Here is a 21,197-nt window from a genome sequence, read left to right on the forward strand (position 1 = left end):
ATGGGTGGAGGAGTGGTTATGTAGAGGGGTGGAGGAGTGGGAATGTGGAGGAGTGGAGATGTAGAGGGGTGGAGGAATGGGGATGTGGAGGATTGGAGATTTGGAGGGGTGTAGGAGTGGGGATGTAGAGGGGTGGAGGAGTGGAGATTTGGAGGGGTGGAGGAGTGGAGATTTGGAGGGATGGAGGAGTGGAGATGTGGAGGGGTGGAGAAGTGAGGATCTGGAGGGGTGGAGGAGTGGAGATGTAGAGGGATGGAGGAGTGGAGATGTGGAGGGGTGGAGAAGTGAGGATCTGGAGGGGTGGAGGAGTGGAGATGTAGAGGGATGGAGGGGTGGAGGAGTGGGGATGTGGAGGATTGGAGATTTGGAGGGGTGTAGGAGTGGGGATTTGGAGGAATGGTGATTTGGAGGGGTGGAGGAGTGGGTATGTAGAGGGGTGGAGGAGTGGGGATGTAGAGGGATGGAGGAGTGGAGATGTGGAGGAGTGGAGATTTGGAGGGGTGGAGGAGTGGAGAGATGGAGATGGGTGGAGGAGTGGGGATGTGGAGGGGTGGAGAAGTGAGGATCTGGAGCGGTGGAGGAGTGGAGATGTAGAGGGATGGAGGAGTGGAGATGTGGAGGATTGGAGATTTGGAGGGGTGGAGGAGTGGGGATGTAGAGGGATGGAGGAGTGGAGATTTGGAAGGGTGGAGGAGTGGAGATGTAGAGGGGTGGAGGAGTGGAGAGGTGGAGATGGGTGGAGGAATGGGGATGTAGAGGGGTGGAGGAGTGGGGATGTGGAGGAGTGGAGATTTGGAGGGGTGGAGGAGTGGAGATATAGAGGGGTGGAGGAGTGGAGATTTGGAGGGGTGGAGAAGTGGAGATGTAGAGGGATGGAGGAGTGGAGATTTGGAGGGGTGGAGGAGTGGAGATGTAGAGGGGTGGAGAAGTGAGGATCTGGAGGGGTGGAGGAGTGGAGATTTGGAGGAGTGGAGATGTGGAGGGTGGGGATGTGGAGGATTGGAGATTTGGAGGGGTGGAGGAGTGGAGATGTAGAGGGATGGAGGGGTGGAGGAGTGGAGATTTGGAGGGGTGGAGGAGTGGAGATGTAGAGGGATGGAGGTGTGGAGGGGTGGAGAAGTGAGGATCTGGAGGAGTGGAGATTTGGAGGAGTGGAGATGTGGAGGGGTGGGGATGTGGAGGATTGGAGATTTGGAGGAGTGTAGGAGTGGGGATGTAGAGGGGTGGAGGAGTGGGGATTTGGAGGAGTGGAGATTTGGAGGGGTGGAGGAGTGGAGATGGGTGGAGGAGTGGTTATGTAGAGGGGTGGAGGAGTGGGGATGTGGAGGAGTGGAGATGTAGAGGGGTGGAGGAGTGGAGGGGTGAAGGAGTGGGGATGTGGAGATTTGGAGGGGTGTAGGAGTGGGGATGTAGAGGGGTGGAGGAGTGGGGATTTGAAGGAGTGGAGATTTGGAGGGGTGGAGGAGTGGAGAGGTGGAGATGGGTGGAGGAGTGGGGATGTAGAGGGATGGAGGAGTGGAGATGTGGAGGGGTGGAGAAGTGAGGATCTGGAGGGGTGGAGGAGTGGAGATGTAGAGGGATGGAGGAGTGGAGGAGTGGGGATGTGGAGGATTGGAGATTTGGAGGGGTGTAGGAGTGGAGATATAGAGGGGTGGAGGAGTGGAGATTTGGAGGGGTGGAGAAGTGGAGATGTAGAGGGATGGAGGGGTGGAGGAGTGGAGATTTGGAGGGGTGGAGGAGTGGAGATGTAGAGGGGTGGAGAAGTGAGGATCTGGAGGGGTGGAGGAGTGGAGATGTGGAGGGTGGGGATGTGGAGGATTGGAGATTTGGAGGGGTGGAGGAATGGGGATGTAGAGGGGTGGAGGAGTGGGGATGTGGAGGAGTGGAGATTTGGAGGGGTGGAGGAGTGGAGATGTAGAGGGATGGAGGAGTGGAGGGGTGGAGGAGTGGAGATGTAGAGGGATGGAGGTGTGGAGGGGTGGAGAAGTGAGGATCTGGAGGAGTGGAGATTTGGAGGAGTGGAGATGTGGAGGGGTGGGGATGTGGAGGATTGGAGATTTGGAGGGGTGTAGGAGTGGGGATGTAGAGGGGTGGAGGAGTGGGGATTTGGAGGAGTGGAGATTTGGAGGGCTGGAGGAGTGGAGATGGGTGGAGGAGTGGTTATGTAGAGGGGTGGAGGAGTGGGGATGTGGAGGAGTGGAGATGTAGAGGGGTGGAGGAGTGGAGGGGTGAAGGAGTGGGGATGTGGAGATTTGGAGGGGTGTAGGAGTGGGGATGTAGAGGGGTGGAGGAGTGGGGATTTGAAGGAGTGGAGATTTGGAGAGGTGGAGGAGTGGAGAGGTGGAGATGGGTGGAGGAGTGGGGATGTAGAGGGATGGAGGAGTGGAGATGTGGAGGGGTGGAGAAGTGAGGATCTGGAGGGGTGGAGGAGTGGAGATGTAGAGGGATGGAGGAGTGGAGGAGTGGGGATGTGGAGGATTGGAGATTTGGAGGGGTGTAGGAGTGGGGATGTAGAGGGGTGGAGGAGTGGGGATTTGGAGGAGTGGAGATTTGGAGGGGTGGAGGAGTGGAGATGTAGAGGGATGGAGGTGTGGAGGGGTGGAGAAGTGAGGATCTGGTGGGGTGGAGGAGTGGGGATTTGGAGGAGTGGAGATTTGGAGGGGTGGAGGAGTGGAGATGTAGAGGGATGGAGGTGTGGAGGGGTGGAGAAGTGAGGATCTGGAGGGGTGGAGGAGTGGGGATTTGGAGGAGTGGAGATTTGGAGGGGTGGAGGAGTGGAGAGGTGAGATGGGTGGAGGAGTGGAGATGTAGAGGGGTGGAGGAGTGGGGATGTGGAGGAGTGGAGATGTAGAGGGGTGGAGGGGTGAAGGAGTGGGGATGTGGAGATTTGGAGGGGTGTAGGAGAGGGGATGTAGAGGGGTGGAGGAGTGGGGATTTGGAGGAGTGGAGATTTGGAGGGGTGGAGGAGTGGAGAGCTGGAGATGGGTGGAGGAGTGGGGATGTAGAGGGGTGAAGGAGTGGGGATGTGGAGATTTGGAGGGGTGTAGGAGTGGGGATGTAGAGGGGTGGAGGAGTGGGGATTTGGAGGAGTGGAGATTTGGAGGGGTGGAGGTGTGGAGAGGTGGAGATGGGTGGAGGAGTGGGGATGTAGAGTGGTGGAGGAGTGGGGATGTAGAGGGATGGAGGAGTGGAGATGTGGAGGGGTGGAGAAGTGAGGATCTGGAGGGGTGGAGAAGTGGAGATGTAGAGGGATGGAGGAGTGGGGATGTGCAGGATTGGAGATTTGGAGGGGTGTAGGAGTGGGGATGTAGAGGGGTGGAGGAGTGGGGATTTGGAGGAGTGGAGGAGTGGAGATGTGGAGGGGTGGAGAAGTGAGGATCTGGAGGAGTGGAGGAGTGTAGATTTGGAGGAGTGGAGATTTGGAGGGGTGGAGGAGTGGAGATGTAGAGGGATGGAGGTGTGGAGGGGTGGAGAAGTGAGGATCTGGAGGGGTGGAGGAGTGGGGATTTGGAGGAGTGGAGATTTGGAGGGGTGGAGGAGTGGAGAGGTGGAGATGGGTGGAGGAGTGGTTATGTAGAGGGGTGGAGGAGTGGGGATGTGGAGGAGTGGAGATGTAGAGGGGTGGAGGGGTGAAGGAGTGGGGATGTGGAGATTTGGAGGGGTGTAGGAGAGGGGATGTAGAGGGGTGGAGGAGTGGGGATTTGGAGGAGTGGAGATTTGGAGGGGTGGAGGAGTGGAGAGGTGGAGATGGGTGGAGGAGTGGGGATGTAGAGGGGTGAAGGAGTGGGGATGTGGAGATTTGGAGGGGTGTAGGAGTGGGGATGTAGAGGGGTGGAGGAGTGGGGATTTGGAGGAGTGGAGATTTGGAGGGGTGGAGGAGTGGAGAGGTGGAGATGGGTGGAGGAGTGGGGATGTAGAGTGGTGGAGGAGTGGGGATGTAGAGGGATGGAGGAGTGGAGATGTGGAGGGGTGGAGAAGTGAGGATCTGGAGGGGTGGAGAAGTGGAGATGTAGAGGGATGGAGGAGTGGGGATGTGGAGGATTGGAGATTTGGAGGGGTGTAGGAGTGGGGATGTAGAGGGGTGGAGGAGTGGGGATTTGGAGGAGTGGAGGAGTGGAGATGTGGAGGGGTGGAGAAGTGAGGATCTGGAGGAGTGGAGATGTAGAGGGATAGAGGAGTGGAGATGTGGAGGGGTGGAGAAGTGAGGATCTGGAGGGGTGGAGGAGTGGAGATGTAGAGGGTTGGAGGAGTGGAGGAGTGGGGATGTGGAGGATTGGAGATTTGGAGGGGTGTAGGAGTGGGGATGTAGAGGGGTGGAGGAGTGGGGATTTGGAGGAGTGGAGGAGTGGCGATGTAGAGGGATGGAGGAGTGGAGATGTGGAGGGGTGGAGAAGTGAGGATCTGGAGGGGTGGAGGAGTGGAGATGTAGAGGGTTAGAGGAGTGGAGATGTGGAGGATTGGAGATTTGGAGGGGTGGAGGAGTGGGGATGTAGAGGGTTAGAGGAGTGGAGATGTGGAGGATTGGAGATTTGGAGGGGTGGAGGAGTGGGGATGTAGAGGGGTGGAGGAGTGGGGATTCGGAGGAGTGGAGATTTAGAGGGGTGGAGGAGTGGAGAGGTGGAGATGGGTGGAGGAGTGGGGATGTGGAGGAGTGGAGATTTGGAGGGGTCGAGATGTAGAGGGGTGGAGGAGTGGAGATTTGGAGGGGTAGAGATGTAGATGGGTGGAGGAGTGGAGATTTGGAGGGGTGGAGATGTAGAGGGGTGGAGGAGGGGAGGGGTGGTGTTGGCTATGAAGAAGCCACAGATCCATTTTACAGAATGAAAAATGTTTTTTCCCCGCTGGCTCGGGTCACCTTGGCGGACGTATCTCTCCAGTCCACCTTAAGTATTTAATCTTCTTGAGTTTATTTCTCACTTTTTAGACTTTTACAACTTCTACACAAAAACGGTCATGAACTTGTTCAGCGACCATGAATGTCTCTAATTATCTGTGACGGACGACTTGACGCCTCGCACGCAGACGCGACTTCTTTATGATTCACAAGACAAGAAGACGGGATTTTAGAATATTCAGGTACGAGACCGCGATTGATTTGTGATCCTCCTGCATTCGTCTGCCTCCTTTCAGCGGCCGACCGAGGACTCGTCGTTTGTTCCGGATCAAGCAGGCGCAGGGATGCAACGTACCAAGCGGCTCGCTGGGCCGGTGAAGGAGCTGAACGTGGCTCGTGGCTGAGGACAGGCCTCCCCCGTCCTCTGGGAGCAGGTTCCTGCAGCTTCTGCTCTGGAAAGACACACAAATGGAGAGTTCAGGTAGAAAATGCTGTTTTTGAAGGAAATAGCGTTGCTGCTCCCTTGTGTGACATCAAGCAGAAGCAGAGAAGCATTGTTTTCAAGGTATAGCACACTCACATCCGGCTTGATAAACATGCCGCCTCACAGACAACAGCAGAGAACCTGGCCAACAGTCGTTGGAACCATCAGTTCTGATGTTTCCGAAGGTTCCAGCTAATTAGGAGGGAGTTTTGTAAAGAGCAGCTCAGTGGGACGGCGTCAAAGCCCAGAACAGCTACGACTCTGCAGACTGTAAAATATGTGTTTGTGATATTTTGTATATTGTGATAAAAGTTGACTTTCCAGTCTGTTATCAGGAAAACTGTTCAAAGGCGGTTTAAACGGTTTCCTCGGCGCTCTCCTCCCATCGAGCCGGTACAAACCTGGGGACTTCCTCATTAAAATCAACACACTTCTGCACGAGGTTTTGTTTTCGGAACAACAATGTGAGAAAATAAAACATCATGGTTTATAGCAGCCTTGAGGGACAAATGTAATAATTTAGCAGCACTGAAAACTATGATGTTGTGTATTACATTTTCAGAGCCTATTTTTTCTCTCATAAATCCTTTCATACATTATCAGCACAAGCGTGCAATTAAGAGAGTATGAAAGGAGTGAAGGAATGAGTGAATTATGAATAAGTCAGCAGCTTCCTGTCCATAGAGATTAAGTGCAAATCTGCAATTATACAACACTCTCTCTCTCACACACACACAGTAATAATACGGACGCAGAGGAAAGGAAAGGTGTGAATAACTTGTGAAACAGGTGAAAGACACAAATTTGTTTCAGCAAAATGATAAAAGGCCTTCATTTGAGTTTCCTACATGAGCAGAATTCGGTTCCTCGGTTCTTGTGACTCGATGGTCACCGCGCTGTGCTTTACCAGGCAGGGGGTTCTGTACTACTTGTGTGTGAGGCACATGAGTGTCGATGGTGACATCATTACATGATGCAGCAAAATGTAACCACTGTTTCACCCCTGCACACATGACGTGTGCTCAGGGGCTCACGAGCAGTGACCCTGAAACACACAGTGGTGGTGATTCATGCGACCGCCCATCTCACCCGTCCTCTCATTCACATTCTGTTCTGGAAAAAACAAAACCGCTTCCTCCCACTTACAACAAGCATCACATTAATTGTTTAATGTTTGCGGCGGCTTTGAGGTCATGAGATATTATCTCACAGCGACAAAACCCAAGCGTAGGAACACGTCACCCCTGGCGCCGCTGGCTCGATGCTGCTCACCTGTGTGGTTGCTCTCCGGCGTGGAGCCTCTACATCTGCAGGGACAAACAAAACCGTGTCAGAGAGAAGGCGTCCATTTGCTTTGGCGTGACCATAAACAGGAATTACAATCAGCATGCAGTACAGATGTTGATCTCAGTCAACGCATTTCATCACTGTGAAAAAAGTAAACCTATTCAAGGTAAAGGTCATGGGATGTTACAGCGTTTTCAACACTTTTTTGGATTTTATTCACAGCACTAATGGGAAGTTTAGCTCGCCGAACATTATTTTAGCGTCGTTTATTGAAACGTATTATTTCTTTTACAATAATTTAGCTGGAGTATCTAATTAGAGATACTGGGGGATTTTAAATCAGCATTTATTTGCGGTTAAAAGGGGCAGGTTTACTTTTTTTTTAGTGGAAGTTAGATTGGATGATTAAGTCAGTGTTTTTATTGGGTTACCTGCTTAGTGTTTAGTCTTCCTTTCAGTCCCGTGAGCTACACTCTTAATGAGAGCCAGAGAAGAGAATTCAAGTGGCTAACTGGACTTTAGCTTTAGCGTTCGAAGAAGGTGAGTGACAGAGATGAGGAAGAGGTTAGCAGAGACATTGAAGAGTTGAAGATAAAAATAAAAGCAGGCTACTGACATCCCTGCTGGGCTCCCGGCCTGGCGAAGACAGTACACGAGGACCTCTTACCTCTTTTAACTCCATATCAGTCTGTTTAATGAGGTCAAACTTCAGAGGATGATTAAGGAAAGAAATGTATTAGTTTCTACATAAGAAAGAGGATTAAGCAGGAATATCAATTATTGGGACAGATTGGAGGGTTTTCGCTATGAGGCCAGTTAGCTGAAGTCATGCAGGAAGGTTACAAACCAAAAGCCGCTGGTCTCGATGTCAGTTACCAAACCAACAAAACCTATTTAGAGTCTTACACATGCGCTGGAGCTTTTTCTGGTTTTTATTAAATGTGTTATGTACAAATACAGATTACACACAGAACAAAGCACTGTAGGAAATTACACACTGTACATCGCTGACTGCTCTCAGCCCAGAGGACAAATAAAACCAAACAAACAAACAAACAAAACAAGGTTTTGCACGATCTCACATCTTAGATTTAAAATCACATTATAGCTAACTTTAGTCTGCGGAATCAACTGACTTTTAACATCAGTGTTTTTAGCATTCACTTCACGGGGGATTTAGTTGGTTTTCGGAACATATTTAAGTTCCTTTTGGCATTCAGGTTCTCAATAGAACACTGCAGGAATGAGTTCTACAACCGGGAAACAAGTTCTCACTGTTGAGCATCCGGTTCCCTCGTCTCCAAGTCAGTGGTTTAATTCCTGACGTGAGATCTATGGTTACTCGAGCTGAGGAGGTTCAAACCTTTGCTGGATGACATCAAACGGTCAGTAAATAACAGAGCTGCTAACAAGAGTCTGGAGGAGCCTACAGAGGTCCTGGAGGTCATTAAAGGTCATCAGGGGGAAACACAAGATGCCTGAAGCTTAGTGGTGGTGACCTTGAAGTCATGTGACCCTGGTGTAGCCCCTTCATAGGCTAACATTAGCTTAGCATGGCTAACCGTAGCATCCAGGCTTCCAGCATCATCAGAGGGTTCATTAGTGAAGATGATCTTGATGAACCAAACCTGGAAGATCATCAACTTTTGTTCACCAGAGCTGATTTACTGATTCAATCACCACAATCACATGGAGCGATCCTATTGGCTGCTGGTGAGGAACCAGGAGATGACCACTTCCTGTTGGGACTACAAACATACCTCATCCCTGACATGATCACTTCCTGTTGAACTACAGAAACACCTCACCCCTGACATGCTAACTTCCTTTTGGACAACAAAAACACCTCAACCCTGACATGCTAACTTCCTGTAGGACTACAAAAACACCTCATCCCTGACATGCTAACTTCCTGTAGGACTACAAGCACACCTCATCCCTGACATGCTAACTTCCTGTAGGACTACAAGCACACCTCATCCCTGACATGCTAACTTCCTGTAGGACTACAAAAACACCTCAACCCTGACATGCTAACTTCCTGTAGGACTACAAGCACACCTCAACCCTGACATGCTAACTTCCTGTAGGACTACAAGCACACCTCAACCCTGACATGCTAACTTCCTGTAGGACTACAAGCACACCTCATCCCTGCGCTGCTCTATTCAGAAGGAGGTTTGGTTTTCCGTCTGTTGCCTTTAATGAAGTTCATCAGCCACGTGTGTGTTGTGTGTGTTTATTCTAGCTTTTCAGGACCATGCAACAATCAATGCCAGTGACGGTTTCAAGACACAAATTAATCACAAAAACTGCACTTGATTTTTGTCAACTAAATTATGCATACATACATTTACAGAAACAAACTGGGCTCAGAAGTCACTTTAAATCCCGTCAGATGGAGTTTTTACTTGATGGTATTATTCTGGAAAACATCCACTTAAGAGCGTCTGAGCCCCGAAGCCACAGCAACCAGTCAACTGCAGGCAAAGGTGATGGCGGCTGAATCATTTAGAATTTGAAAAGAGCTCCACATTTGCTCCCCCAAAGTACTGTGCGGTGTGATGGCAGCAGAACGCTGTTTGATAATCGCTGCATTAAAGGCAATAAATGGAACAAACAGGGGGAAAGACAGTAGTTTAATGTCAAAAACCTGAAAGAATTACAGTTTATTGGGACACAGAGGGGATGAGAAGGGCTAAGTTTCAGAACTTTGTTTACATATTAAGAATGTCGATATTATGGGTTATAGAAATGAGCATCTGAACCAAAAATACTGACATACATTTTGTGGATTTATGTGCTTTATGGGGTTGTTTTATTTCAAATTCTGATGGAGATGGACAAAAAAAACCCTGTTAGAACATTTAATGAGGATTTTTGTAAAATATTGGAGGTCACATATGTGGAGCACCTTCAGTATCTACCATAGGGGTGTTTCCTGTAGCCCCCTCGCATCAGCTGCAGGACCGGAGCTTTGAGGCTGGGCCGGCTGCTCGCCCACTCCTCCTCTGCAAAAACAGTCAGACACACAGTTGATGACACACACTGTGACCACACGTACAATTACTTCACCAAAAAGGAGAACATTCTAACCTACAGAGGCTACCCTCCAAAGAAAATTAATTCCATCAGCTCTTTGCCCTCAGTCGGACCAATAATGAGATCTGACAGTTGGCACTTCCTTCCTCAGAGCCAAATTATATCAAGACGACCACCTCTGCTGCGTGGCACATTGCACCACTTCCAAATATGAAAGTGTTTATGGAGCAGAAAATCAAATCATTGCCCTCTTGTTTTTGGGTCGGTCCGTCCTCGACACCCCAGCGCACGATTCGTTGTGCTAGAAATGAATAAAACCCACTCTGGCAAGCAGCATGTGATAACCTACATCCACTCTTCAAGTTCCTGGAGTCCTCGTCTCAGGAAATACTTCCAGAATATAAAAAATAGAGCGAGTGGTCTGTGTTTCAGGGATGATTTGTTTTTGTTAGGTTACTGAGCCGATAGTAACGGCTCCCCTGGAATCAGCCCACCAAGGCCCTCATCCAAAAGACAAAACACACCCTTGCATCCGGTGCCTCTACTGGCACATTTACAGCTCCAGTCAAATGCAGCTGGCAGCCAGGAAGGTGGGAGGGGTGCTGCACGCCGGAGCGCCTCCCAGGGCGACCATGATTAGTAGTGGGCTGGAACAACAAGGCTCTACCTTTGTTTCTCTGCTCAGGAACATTTCATGTCCATGCCAGCAGCAGCAGCAGCCACAAAAATTCTAAATGAACCTAAAGAAGGTCCAGTGAGGGCTTTAATGTGATTATTGAAATCTGGCGTGTACATTAATTGAACAATATAAGAGTTAATAAAATATCTGTGAGTTGCGGTGAAAAGCAAGACTGAACCAGTTATTAGCAGAGAGAGTTTACAGCTCCAGTCAGAGGAAACGGACTGTAAGTCTCTCATATTTAACAAAATGACAGAAAACAACAGGCATAGTCGAATAAGCCGTAATCTTATGATCTATCAGGATGTTTTGGTATTTATTGGAATAATTACTTTCAAATAAGTCATTCAAGTTGAGTTTATAGAAGAACTTGAATGGAACTGCCTCAAAGTATCAGAAGATCTGCTGTCATTCAGTGCAGCATTTCCACACTGAGGGAGGAGCGCTCCAACGACAAGTTTGTTTCTTCTCTTGTAAACTCCTTTGAGCAGGAACTTGCAAAGGTGGTGACACACACCGATTAAGTTCAACCACATGTTGGTAAACTGGTTCATCACCAAGCGAGTAGGTCACGTGATCGGTGGCCTGTCAGCAAGAGCACTTGTATGACACTACGAGGCTGATTTTCACTACAACAAGAATTTTTGGGGCAGATTGTGATGTAACAGGTTCGACTGTGATGTTGCAGGTTCGACTGTGATGTAGCAGGTTCGACTGTGATGTAGCAGGTTCGACTCACAACACACAAAACGCTACTCACCATAGTTATTGTAGGATTCGTCACTGGTTCCGTAGTCATAATAATCAGAGATGCTAAATGAGACAGAAAAAACATACAGGGGAGTCTGAGAAGTTATTAAAATACTAAAATATTTAAAAGTCAAGGATGTTGTTATTCTATATTTTTCTTTCTGTCAGGAAATTCCCGGGTTACATCCAAAGTCATCAATGATTCATTGTGTTTCAATGCTGTTGGAGCTGTTCACGCTCACGGAGGCGGAGGAACATCCTGAAGCAGCTGCACGGCTCTGCAGCTCTCAGTAAATGATCCTCAAACACGCCATATTGTGCGTTTGCTGGGGACTATTTCCTGCCATGGAGTGATACATATTTAATGACCTAATGAGTATTTAAAGCCAGAAAATGTGGAGTATGATTCACTGAAGGTAAGCAGGGATGATGAACCAAGGCGAAGGTCACGCAATGACACAGTTGGACTCTTTGACTTTGTGATTAACAATCGTGTGTGTGTGTGTGAAACGTTCACCTCTTTGACTGATTGCTGTAGTTATCCTCGTAGGCCTCATAACTCTCGTCGTCATACTCGCCGTCGTATCCGTCATCGTAGCCCTGCGAGGGAGCACGCTGTGAGCGTTTTGTTCTCACCCATCACTTCTATCAATTCTAATCATGGATGAATATATTCAAAAAAAACAATCAATACTCGGTTCCACAGGCAAAGTCTTGTTGCGTCTTTAATAGGGGAGCAAACAGGACGAGCTCATGTCCAACAGAGATTATTGATTCATGTTTGCTAGGGAACACGAAGCCCGACAGCCCCGCCGAGGGTTCAGCTACACAGTGGAGCTCCACTATTAATAAGCTGCTAAGCACCACAATCCTGCAGACAAGAAGTCAGTGAACGGGAACAGTTGTCGGGACCAACATCAGCAAACACTGTTGCTAATATTCAAAGCCAAGTGGTGCAGCAGGTTAATACATATTCATGGTGTTTGCCATTACCAGCTGGAGCTGTTGTCCTTTCTGAACAAACGGGAGTGTTTGGAGAGGGGAAGACACGAGCACTGGGAAACCGCACCGCCACCCTGGGACGCAATCATGTCACGGTAATCAGATCTTTGTCCTGAAAGGGGGCACACGTCCTGTCACAGGGTTCTGTGTTCAGCGTCCGTTCCTTCAGGCAGTGACACGGTTCATTCTCAGCTCTACCAGCGTAATTACAGAAAGTTCCCTAACCACACATCCAAAATGTTTGTTTACATTTTAGAAACCCCAGAGGAAACCATGTGGAGATTTACCTGAGTGTATTCAACAACAGCAGACACCTGGTTTGATCCTGGATAGAAGTAAACCCAGGAAGAGAAGAGATTCTCTCCGTCCAGCTGGACCGAACCGCACTCGCTAGTTGAGGCCAGTTTACACAAATCCCCCGAAACTGTCCTTCTCATTGTTACCGTTTTCACGCAACTTCACTGCGTTTTATTCAGATTTGCTGCAAATGTCCACTTGAATCAAAGATGAACGAAAGGGTCAAGATCAGGGTGACAGGCTGCTGTATTTCTAGCTTCATGACATATTTGACGGTTCCCAAGCGAGCGATGTAGATCCACACACCCTGGATTAAAACAAATAATCCAGCCCGCTATCCAGATCCACTCTGAAAACCTCTGAGCTCTCGCTCGACCTTTGACCTTTCCTCCAACCAAATCCCAAGAAAATCCATTCAGTAGTTTTTCTATAATCCTGCAGACAGACAGGGACCACGAGCACGAGCTCCTTGGTGAAGCTAATCAATGGCAGTTAAATCCAAAATTGCTGCAGAGCAACAAACCAGCTTCTGTCAGGTGTGCTGATTCTTTGTTTGTCATCCAGAGATTTAACAACTGCGTGTTTCTTGCATCATTATCCAATCTCTTCTGAACCATTTCATGTTCCAACATGTTACCAGAGGAACGTAGCTTTTCCTTGTGGAAACGTTGAAATCAGCAAGTGAAGGTGATGTATGCCAGAAACGACTCAAGGTTCCTTCATTCCCTCGTGTCTGCCTGCAACAATAGACTGATATCATTCTACATTTGGTGGCGCAGCGTTGGTAATTCTACGTGACATAAAAGTAGACATCAGTGTGAAGGACATCAAGCACAGCGATGCAAAAGAAATAACATTGAAGGCTGGCTCTCGTGCCTGGGAACCACGATTCTCTCAGCTCTGGTTCCTGTGTGGTTTTATTTGTGAGAACATGAGTTTGGCTAAATTAAAGTTAGGGATTATGTCAGGGATTAAATTGTTCAGGGGATCCAATACTTCTTTTCTTTCGTGAGTCTTTCCCCACAAAGGCAGAGTCAGAGACCTGCGTATCTCTGTAATTGACCATTTTGTTGGCAATTCCCACGTGGTCCAGCTCTCAACACCAGCCCATAACCGTGGAGCAATCAGTGGACGCAGTTCAAGCGAAGGCATCATGAGAATAAACCCTGAACAACCTCTACCAGCGAGTTAGCTTGGCAAAAGAAACCACCCTCTATACTCTCTCTCCTACACCCAGAGCTTAGATCTTGGTTACTTGTTTGTGTAATTCCCCAACACACTCCCCTCCTGACAAATCTGTCTGAGAAAAACATCAGAATGTCCGTTACACTCTGACACACTGTCAAGAAGGTGGTGTGTTTAAACAGCGCAGCCCCAATTAATGAGGCACGATTCCTCTCATTTGACACTCATCTGTAAAAACAATTAGCACTGGTCCTCTCCAGCACGGCGGGGAATAAATCACATGTTAACACGAAGGTGGAGCGTCGCTGCTCGGTGTAATTAGGACAGCAGGAAGGTAAAGGTCCGGAGCATTGTGCTTCTTTATCAATTGACAGCCTGCGTGTCCCCTGACAGTGACGGATCTTCGTAGGGAGCTGCCTGTGAATGCCTCTCCTGCAGCAGAGTGGGGAGGAAAATGAGATTTGCACCCCTTTGTCTCGGTGAATAGATGCTTCTCTACACCGTTTTCTACCTTTGCAAATCAAATCTGCATGCTCATGTTGTAGGTTACACTCTTAAATGAAATTGCGGCGTTATTATACTAAAACCCAGACGACAGGCGATGATTTGCAACATAAGCAAAGAGTTGTTCCTTCGCAGTGAAGAGGTGAAAATCTAAACCACAAGAGCTGTTGAGCATCAGATGCAGCCGCAGCGCTGACGATCCCTCGGAGGCGGATGATGCAACCGAGGCCATTGTGAAGTCTACGGGAGTTTTCCTTCGATTTAATAATCAACTGGAAGTACATCAGTTTTAATAAAAAGGCTTCTGCACGGACAATTCCACAAACTGATCTGACAAATGTGAGGTCAGCAGTGTATCTGAGCAATTACAGCACGCTGTCCTTTAAAAGGGAGTTCTCCTTCGCCACATGTACAGAACTTGCAGATATAATGCATCATTCAAGCACATGAAAACATAATATGGGAGGAATGCCCCCCGTACCAAAAGGATGTCCTTTTGCTTTTTCCACAGTAGATAGATTCGACTTTTTTTTTTCAAAGCCTCCCAAAGCTCTGTGTTTAATCACATTATGGCATTTCAGCCTGGCTCTGGTTGCAGGGCTCAGGTTTAAAAACCCAGCTATGCATTTCAAATTTTACCAGCAATTTGTACATTCGTGGTCCTCTGTCAGAATGCTGCCTCCCTCTCAGGTTCGCCTCTCTTATCACCAGCCCTGACATTAACAGATAAGATTCCACCCAGATGTGATTCCATCTTTAACATTAAACTGAGACTGCAGTCCCAGTTTAAACCTTCAATCACTCTTTAAAGCTCCCGCTGCACTTTTCCACAGAGGAACATCCACTGATAACAGACAAATATCTTTCCACAGGATTAGCAACATCTGTGCTTGTCTATAAAGTCACAGCATCACCAGCCAGACTGGTGACTTTGGTACCAGCCGAGAGCACAACGCTCACCCCACCCATGCAATCTGTCGACTCATGTCCTGAGATAATATAGATTTGTGCAAAATCAATCATCTAACATGGCTGCCACAGAGAGACAAACGATTGTACTTTTCTCTTTTTGAGTCAAATATGAAGGAAGTCCACCAAGACACTTGGGAGCAATCTAAGCTTTAGTAAAGATTATTACACCAAAATGGCTGCCAGGAATTTAGCAACAACCAAAATATTTGAGTAGAGCAGGACTGCTGGCAGGGGGTGGGGGTCTGGTCAGCTCATCTCAGAGTTACCAGGTCAACAAAATCGTTTTAATCATGAAGTAAGATCTGTGATTAAGATTTCTGTAGCAGTTACATCTTAGCAGCTACACGAGACTCCAAACCTCATCAGGTGAAATACAGAAGAAGCCTGAAGCTTCGTGGTGGTGACCTTGAGGTCACGTGACCCTGGTGTAGCTCCTTCCTAGGCTAACGTTAGCTTAGCACTGCTAACCGTAGCATCCAGGCTTCCAGCATCATCAGAGGGTTCATTAGTGAAGATGATCTTGATGAACTGAACCTGGAAGATCATCAACTTCTGTTCACCAGAGCTGATTTACTGAGTCAATCACATGGAGCAATCCTATTGGCTGCTGGGGGAGGAGCCAGGAGATGACCACTCCCTGTTGGTCACAAACACACCTCATCCCTGACACAATCACTTCCTGTGGGACTACAACCACACCACATCCATTCAGCGCTCCATAGTGATCCAGTATCAGTGGACTTGGTGACACGGTTCTGGAGGTGTGAACATGACTGGTGAGCGGCGGCGGATTCTAGTTCAAACATTTTGGGGAAGTGAACAAATTCATGGTTCAGTGGCATGAAATCACATGAACGTACACACAGGAGTGACAAAGCTACACGCCAGCAGCCATGACGGCTAAAATGTAAATAAATGCGTTGAAAGTGCCTCTTCACCAAACAAGGTTATTTCACCGCTCAAGTTCTCCCTGACGGTCTTGAGCTCACGAAGATGTTTCTCCCTCTTTAACGACTTCTTTGTGAAGCAGCTCGAGTGAAGCTAACAGCTAAACTGTCCAGAAACGTCTGTTCACCAAATCTCCAGGTCCTCTGATGTAATCCAGGTCCTCGTAATCCAGCCGTACGATCGGCGAGCCACAAACACTTTGATTTAGGATCAAATTAACAAATTGATCGGTATTATAAGACTGGACTTGACTGCTCACCTTAATCAGGTCATAATCCAGTAATCACACGGGATCGATGTTGCACTCTTAATCAGGGCATTTCCTAAAACACGGTTCTTAAACTAGAACATGCGCTCTACACAAGTACAACAGCACAAACAATACTACTAAAAACGATATTGTGAGTCTGACACGACCTTCACCCACTCCTGCTCATAGCAGCTTCACGTGTACATGCAAATGTTTCACTTCAGGAGTTGCTGTCATGGACAGGAGCTTCTTTCTCTCCACCGAGTCTCCAAATCAGATTTCCAGTGAGCTCGGAGGAACGTTCACCGGTGAAGGTGGAAACAGCCTCCTGGTGTCGAACGTGGCTCTCCACGGCGACGCTCAGACACGCAGCTGTGGCGGCAGGAGGAGCGATTCTAAATGCACGACTTTAACTTGTAATTGGACATTTTTCACCGTGATACTGCAGAGATCTGAGTATTTCCTCAGCCACTGGTGATAGGAACCATTTTGCCCATGATTAATAATACATTTTTACACTAAAGACACCGGCTGATTGCTGAAAACGCAGATATCTTATCACCGCAAAACAGGCCTCCTTTGACTGGATAAGAGATCTGAATTTTAAGCACTTTCACATTATATAGTACAGATGGCAGATTAATTTTGCAGCTCATTGCAGATGGGGGGGGCTGATTGCTCGGTGTACAGGAAGACTCTCCCCAAAGGAAAACCTGAGTGTTAACGCTGACCATCAAATACAAACCTGCTGTATGCTCAAAGCTTCTGAAGCAGCTAAATGGAAATATTTGCCTTCACATTAAAGATTCAAAGTTTATGTGTTTCGGAATTAATAACAATTACGTCCGTTCCTCAGAGACGGATTAAGAACTGCTGAATTAGTCTCCAGACTATCGTTCTTAACATCAATCGACCACAACAGGAAGCCCGTCAATCATCAACCCCAAAGAATACCATCAGAGCACATCAAACCAACCGACACACACACACGGACACGCTCACACACACAGACACACACACACACACACGGACACTCACACACACACAGACACTCTCTCTCTCTCTCACACACACACACACACAGACACTCTCACACACATACACACACACAGACACTCACACACACACACGGACACACACACTCTCACACACAGACACAGACACATGGACACAGACACTCTCCCTCTCTCACACACACACACACACACACACACACACACACGGACACACACGCAGACACTCACACAGACACACGCGGACATACACAGACACACACACACACGGACACTCTCTCTCTCTCTCACACACACACACACACAAACTCTCTCACTCACACAGAGACTCTCACACACACACACAAGGACACACACACACAAGGACACTCACACACACACACACACACACACACACACACACACACACACACACACACACCCTCACTGCTATTTTTAAGCGGTACAATAATGGCTGCTGTCAGTGTTAGTTTAACGCCACTGACAGCACGACGCTGTTCATCAATCACTACGGTCTCCAGAGGACTCGCTGTCACATGACGACCTGCCCCGCTCCAGCACCTGCTCACATCAACAACCACATCACATGACAACTGTAACCCAGACGTGCTGCTGATACATGAGCCGTCCTGTGCTAAGTGGGCTGTGGCAGCAGGATCGTGCAGCCATGTTCGTGACAGAGGACGCAGGTGTAGGTGACGCTGGACGGTGGCGGCGTTCAGGATTTTTATGTGTGATTGACAGATGTCCTCGGTTTTTCGGTTTTGTGTTTATGGTTACAGGGGCGGAAAGTTTCTGGAAATTTACTATGGGAAGGTGAGCTCTGGGATTTGGGGAATTTCTGCCTGTTTTCAGCCAAATCTTTCAATCGGACTCAAGGGAACACTTGGAAATATAAAAGATTGACATGAATAAATTAGACTCAACGAGAACTCACCGGAATAAACCTGATATTTAGGACGATTAATACTGACCGGAAAACAACACACCGCAAAGAAGAGCAGAACTAAAACAGAACCTGGGCCTGATACCATGAACCAAGAGAACCCAACACATGACCAGAGACAGGGAGGAGAACAGGAGGGAGGTAGAAGAACGGGAGGGAGTTAGGAGAACACTAGGAGAACAAGAGGGAGGAGAACAGGAGGTAGAAGAACGGGAGGGAGGAGAACAAGAGGGAGGAGAAAAGGAGAGTGGGAGGAGAACTTGAGGGAGGGAGGAGAACACCAGGGAGGGAGGAGAACACCAGGGAGGGAGGAGAACACCAGGGAGGGAGGAGCCTGTGACTGACCGACACTCATCAACTTGAAAAAGGTGAAAATAAGTGTTGCAAACTCTGCACGTAGTTTCCTTTCCTCCAGGTGACCTGTCACCTTCTTGGAGACCTGCAACGAGGCCTGATGTTGATTGGACAATCAAGCAGGAACGATCAGGAGACCTTGAACACACGCGACACTTCCACCATCAACGTTTCAGACGCCTTAAAGACAAGACCTATCTTCCCTTCATCCAAGTCTGCATCCAGTGATCAGCACCTGGCAACGACTGTGTCACGTTCCTGATTAACTGATACGAAACACTGATCACACAAAATGGTGGGAAAGACACAAATACAGGAAGTACTACGACCTGAGAAGGAAGTACACTTCAAAATAAAACAGGAACTAACGAAAGAGGGTGAACCAAACATAAGGCAGGGGAACCGACACACTGAGCGAGGGACGATAGTTCACCTCAAGAGTCCCAGCAGAAAAGTCCATGATGTCAAACTCATCATCTTTTAGCACCAATCAAAGTGTTTGTGGATAACTGAGCACACGGCTGCTTGAAGCAGATGTGGGTCATCGCGGACGATGGTCTGGAGAGTTTGGAAACGGATGTTGTTGTTAGCCACCAGTCTCCATTAGCTTCATGCTAAATATACGTGGCTGGCTCTTTCTACATGCTGGAGGCACAGAGAAGTGATGCAGAAGGGAAAATATCTTAGTGGGTGCAAGACTCCTATTAGTGAGTACTTGAAAGTTAAAATACACTTTTTGCAAAAGTACAAATCTGTGTATCAAAAATAAGCCTCAGCAACTCCAACGAGACGCCATATTTGCTCGGGGCAGAGGAGCTACAGGATGATGTTGCAGTTTACGTCTGGTTTTCAAGAAATCCAAGACAAAGACCAAAACCTGTGGCCCCAAACTCTTCCTGAAAATGTTTCATTTCAGTAAATTGCCCCCCCCCCCCCACACACACACACATTTTGGCCGTTGTTAACGTGTGTGTTCCTAAAAAGCTCATTTGTTGGGGGACTATTTTCAGCTGTGGATGAAGAAAGAGCTGCAGGGTGCAGGATGGTGTTATGTGGGGTGGATTGAAAACAGACGACAGCGCCGTGTTCATGGTAATGAGGGAACATGTCAGCCTGTGCAACACTGACACTCACTGATGCGTTTTTAATAGTTTTCCTACGACAATGGAGCTCCGTGACACCGAGGAATAAGTCACATTTGTTAGGCTTCCTAAAAACCACACAACACGTTTAATCAGAAGCTATTCATTGTTGGTTCTGCTCTATTCATGAGATTTCTTGACTGTAAAACTAATATTGAATATTAACAAGCTGAATATGCGGAGAGGTGTCAGTCAATTTGGCCTTGAACCCCCTCCGAGTCGAATCAATCCATTTTCTACAGTGCAAATGTGTTTTCTTTTGGCAGGGCTCCTTTATGCGCTCACTCAGGGTGAGTGATGGGAACGTGGGGAATTGCTGCATTCTGGACACCCTGGATGGCAAAGGAGAACATTCTTTTTTTTGCACAAAGGCTTCAATCTGAAGGGAACAAAGAAGATGTCATGGCGGTTGTAAAGGGTACAGCAAGGTGAGATTCGGGCGAGAAATATAAAGAAACCCGTGAAGTTCATAAATTATGAACAGCCGGGATACCAGTTTCTTCGTGCTTTACTTTGAAATTTTGAATCAATAGCAGCCTCGATTAGGTACAATTACGGCCGTTCCTACAGTATCACTTTTATGAGAGCGACTGACAGTTTGACAGAGTCCATCAATCAGCCGTCTCTGGAGACCTGGTATCCATACACACCGGAGAACAAAGACAAATACAGGATGTAGGATCTCTTATTGTGTTCCATTTGAATGTCGCGTGCAGGATTCAACCGCGGTGCAGCGGCTTGTGTACTCGCTGAGTAAACAAGCAAACCTGCACCCTTGTATAAAGAGGTCCTGCTGCATTCTGGAAATATGCTCGAAGAAAATTGTGTAATGAAGTAGGAAAAAAAGCAGCAAAGTGAGATATGAGAGAAGAAAATGTTCAGGACAAACTCATCTTCCCGTAATCCCCTAGTCTCTGCGCTCCCAACCTCCTTTCCAACCTCCAATTACAAAGAGAAGAAATGCCTGGCTTTTTCACTCTCAGAAATACACAGGCGCTACATCAGAACTCAATTTGGTTTGGTAATGAGACTGTGCTTGTGCATTTCCCCATGCAGACGGCCCAATCTTCAATTGCCAGCACACACGGGGGCTTTGCTTAGCAGGGAGGCTCGCAGGAAATTGACTGGTAAAAGTGTTGCCTTTTTCATTTGCCATGAAACTTAGAGCTCACCTTGAGGAGTCGCTCCTAAAATGACCTTGTGAGGATTCCGAGATCTGAGAGGACGAGTGTACTTTTAAGTCGGCCTCTGAGTGTTTTCACACGAATCTCTGCATTACTGTAAGTGATGCGAGCGAAGATTTACAGAAGCATCTGCCAAGGCACAACCTTCATCTCTGAGAGGAAGACACCCAACATGCATGAGGCATGGAGCTGCCATCTTACAGTCAATTACAAACCTCTTATTGCTGCCTCAGGGATGCTTGGAGTACAGATTACCTCCTGTAGTATAGTAGTAGTAGTAGTACTAGTCGTGAAATAGTACAACATTTTGGAGCTCAAGCTCCT

At 47.9% G+C, this 21,197-nt stretch overlaps 1 protein-coding gene across 4 annotated transcripts in view; it reads right to left on the minus strand.

Moving 5' to 3' along the window:
* Positions 1–4,274: 4,274 nt before the first annotated feature.
* Positions 4,275–21,197, minus strand: part of khdrbs2 (KH domain containing, RNA binding, signal transduction associated 2) — a 61,486-nt gene continuing 44,563 nt past the window's right edge. The window contains exons 8-12 of one of the 4 annotated variants that reach the window (XM_086181476.1): positions 11,594–11,676; positions 11,087–11,139; positions 9,533–9,616; positions 6,591–6,625; positions 4,275–5,281 (exon numbers count right to left, since the gene is read on the minus strand). In XM_086181476.1, the coding sequence (XP_086037602.1) occupies positions 4,964–5,281; positions 6,591–6,625; positions 9,533–9,616; positions 11,087–11,139; positions 11,594–11,676 (573 nt within the window). In that variant the 3' untranslated portion in view covers positions 4,275–4,963. Of the gene's footprint in view, positions 5,287–6,590; positions 6,626–7,438; positions 9,617–11,086; positions 11,140–11,593; positions 11,677–21,197 lie in introns of those variants that run through there. The other 3 variants (XM_086181477.1, XM_086181479.1, XM_086181478.1) reach the window with 3 other exon arrangements.

The sequence above is a fragment of the Aulostomus chinensis genome, chromosome 16 (assembly GCF_037954235.1).
Source record: "Aulostomus chinensis isolate RoL2024-O1b breed Wild chromosome 16, RoL_Achi_v1.0, whole genome shotgun sequence".
NCBI classification, from domain to species: domain Eukaryota; kingdom Metazoa; phylum Chordata; class Actinopteri; order Syngnathiformes; family Aulostomidae; genus Aulostomus; species Aulostomus chinensis.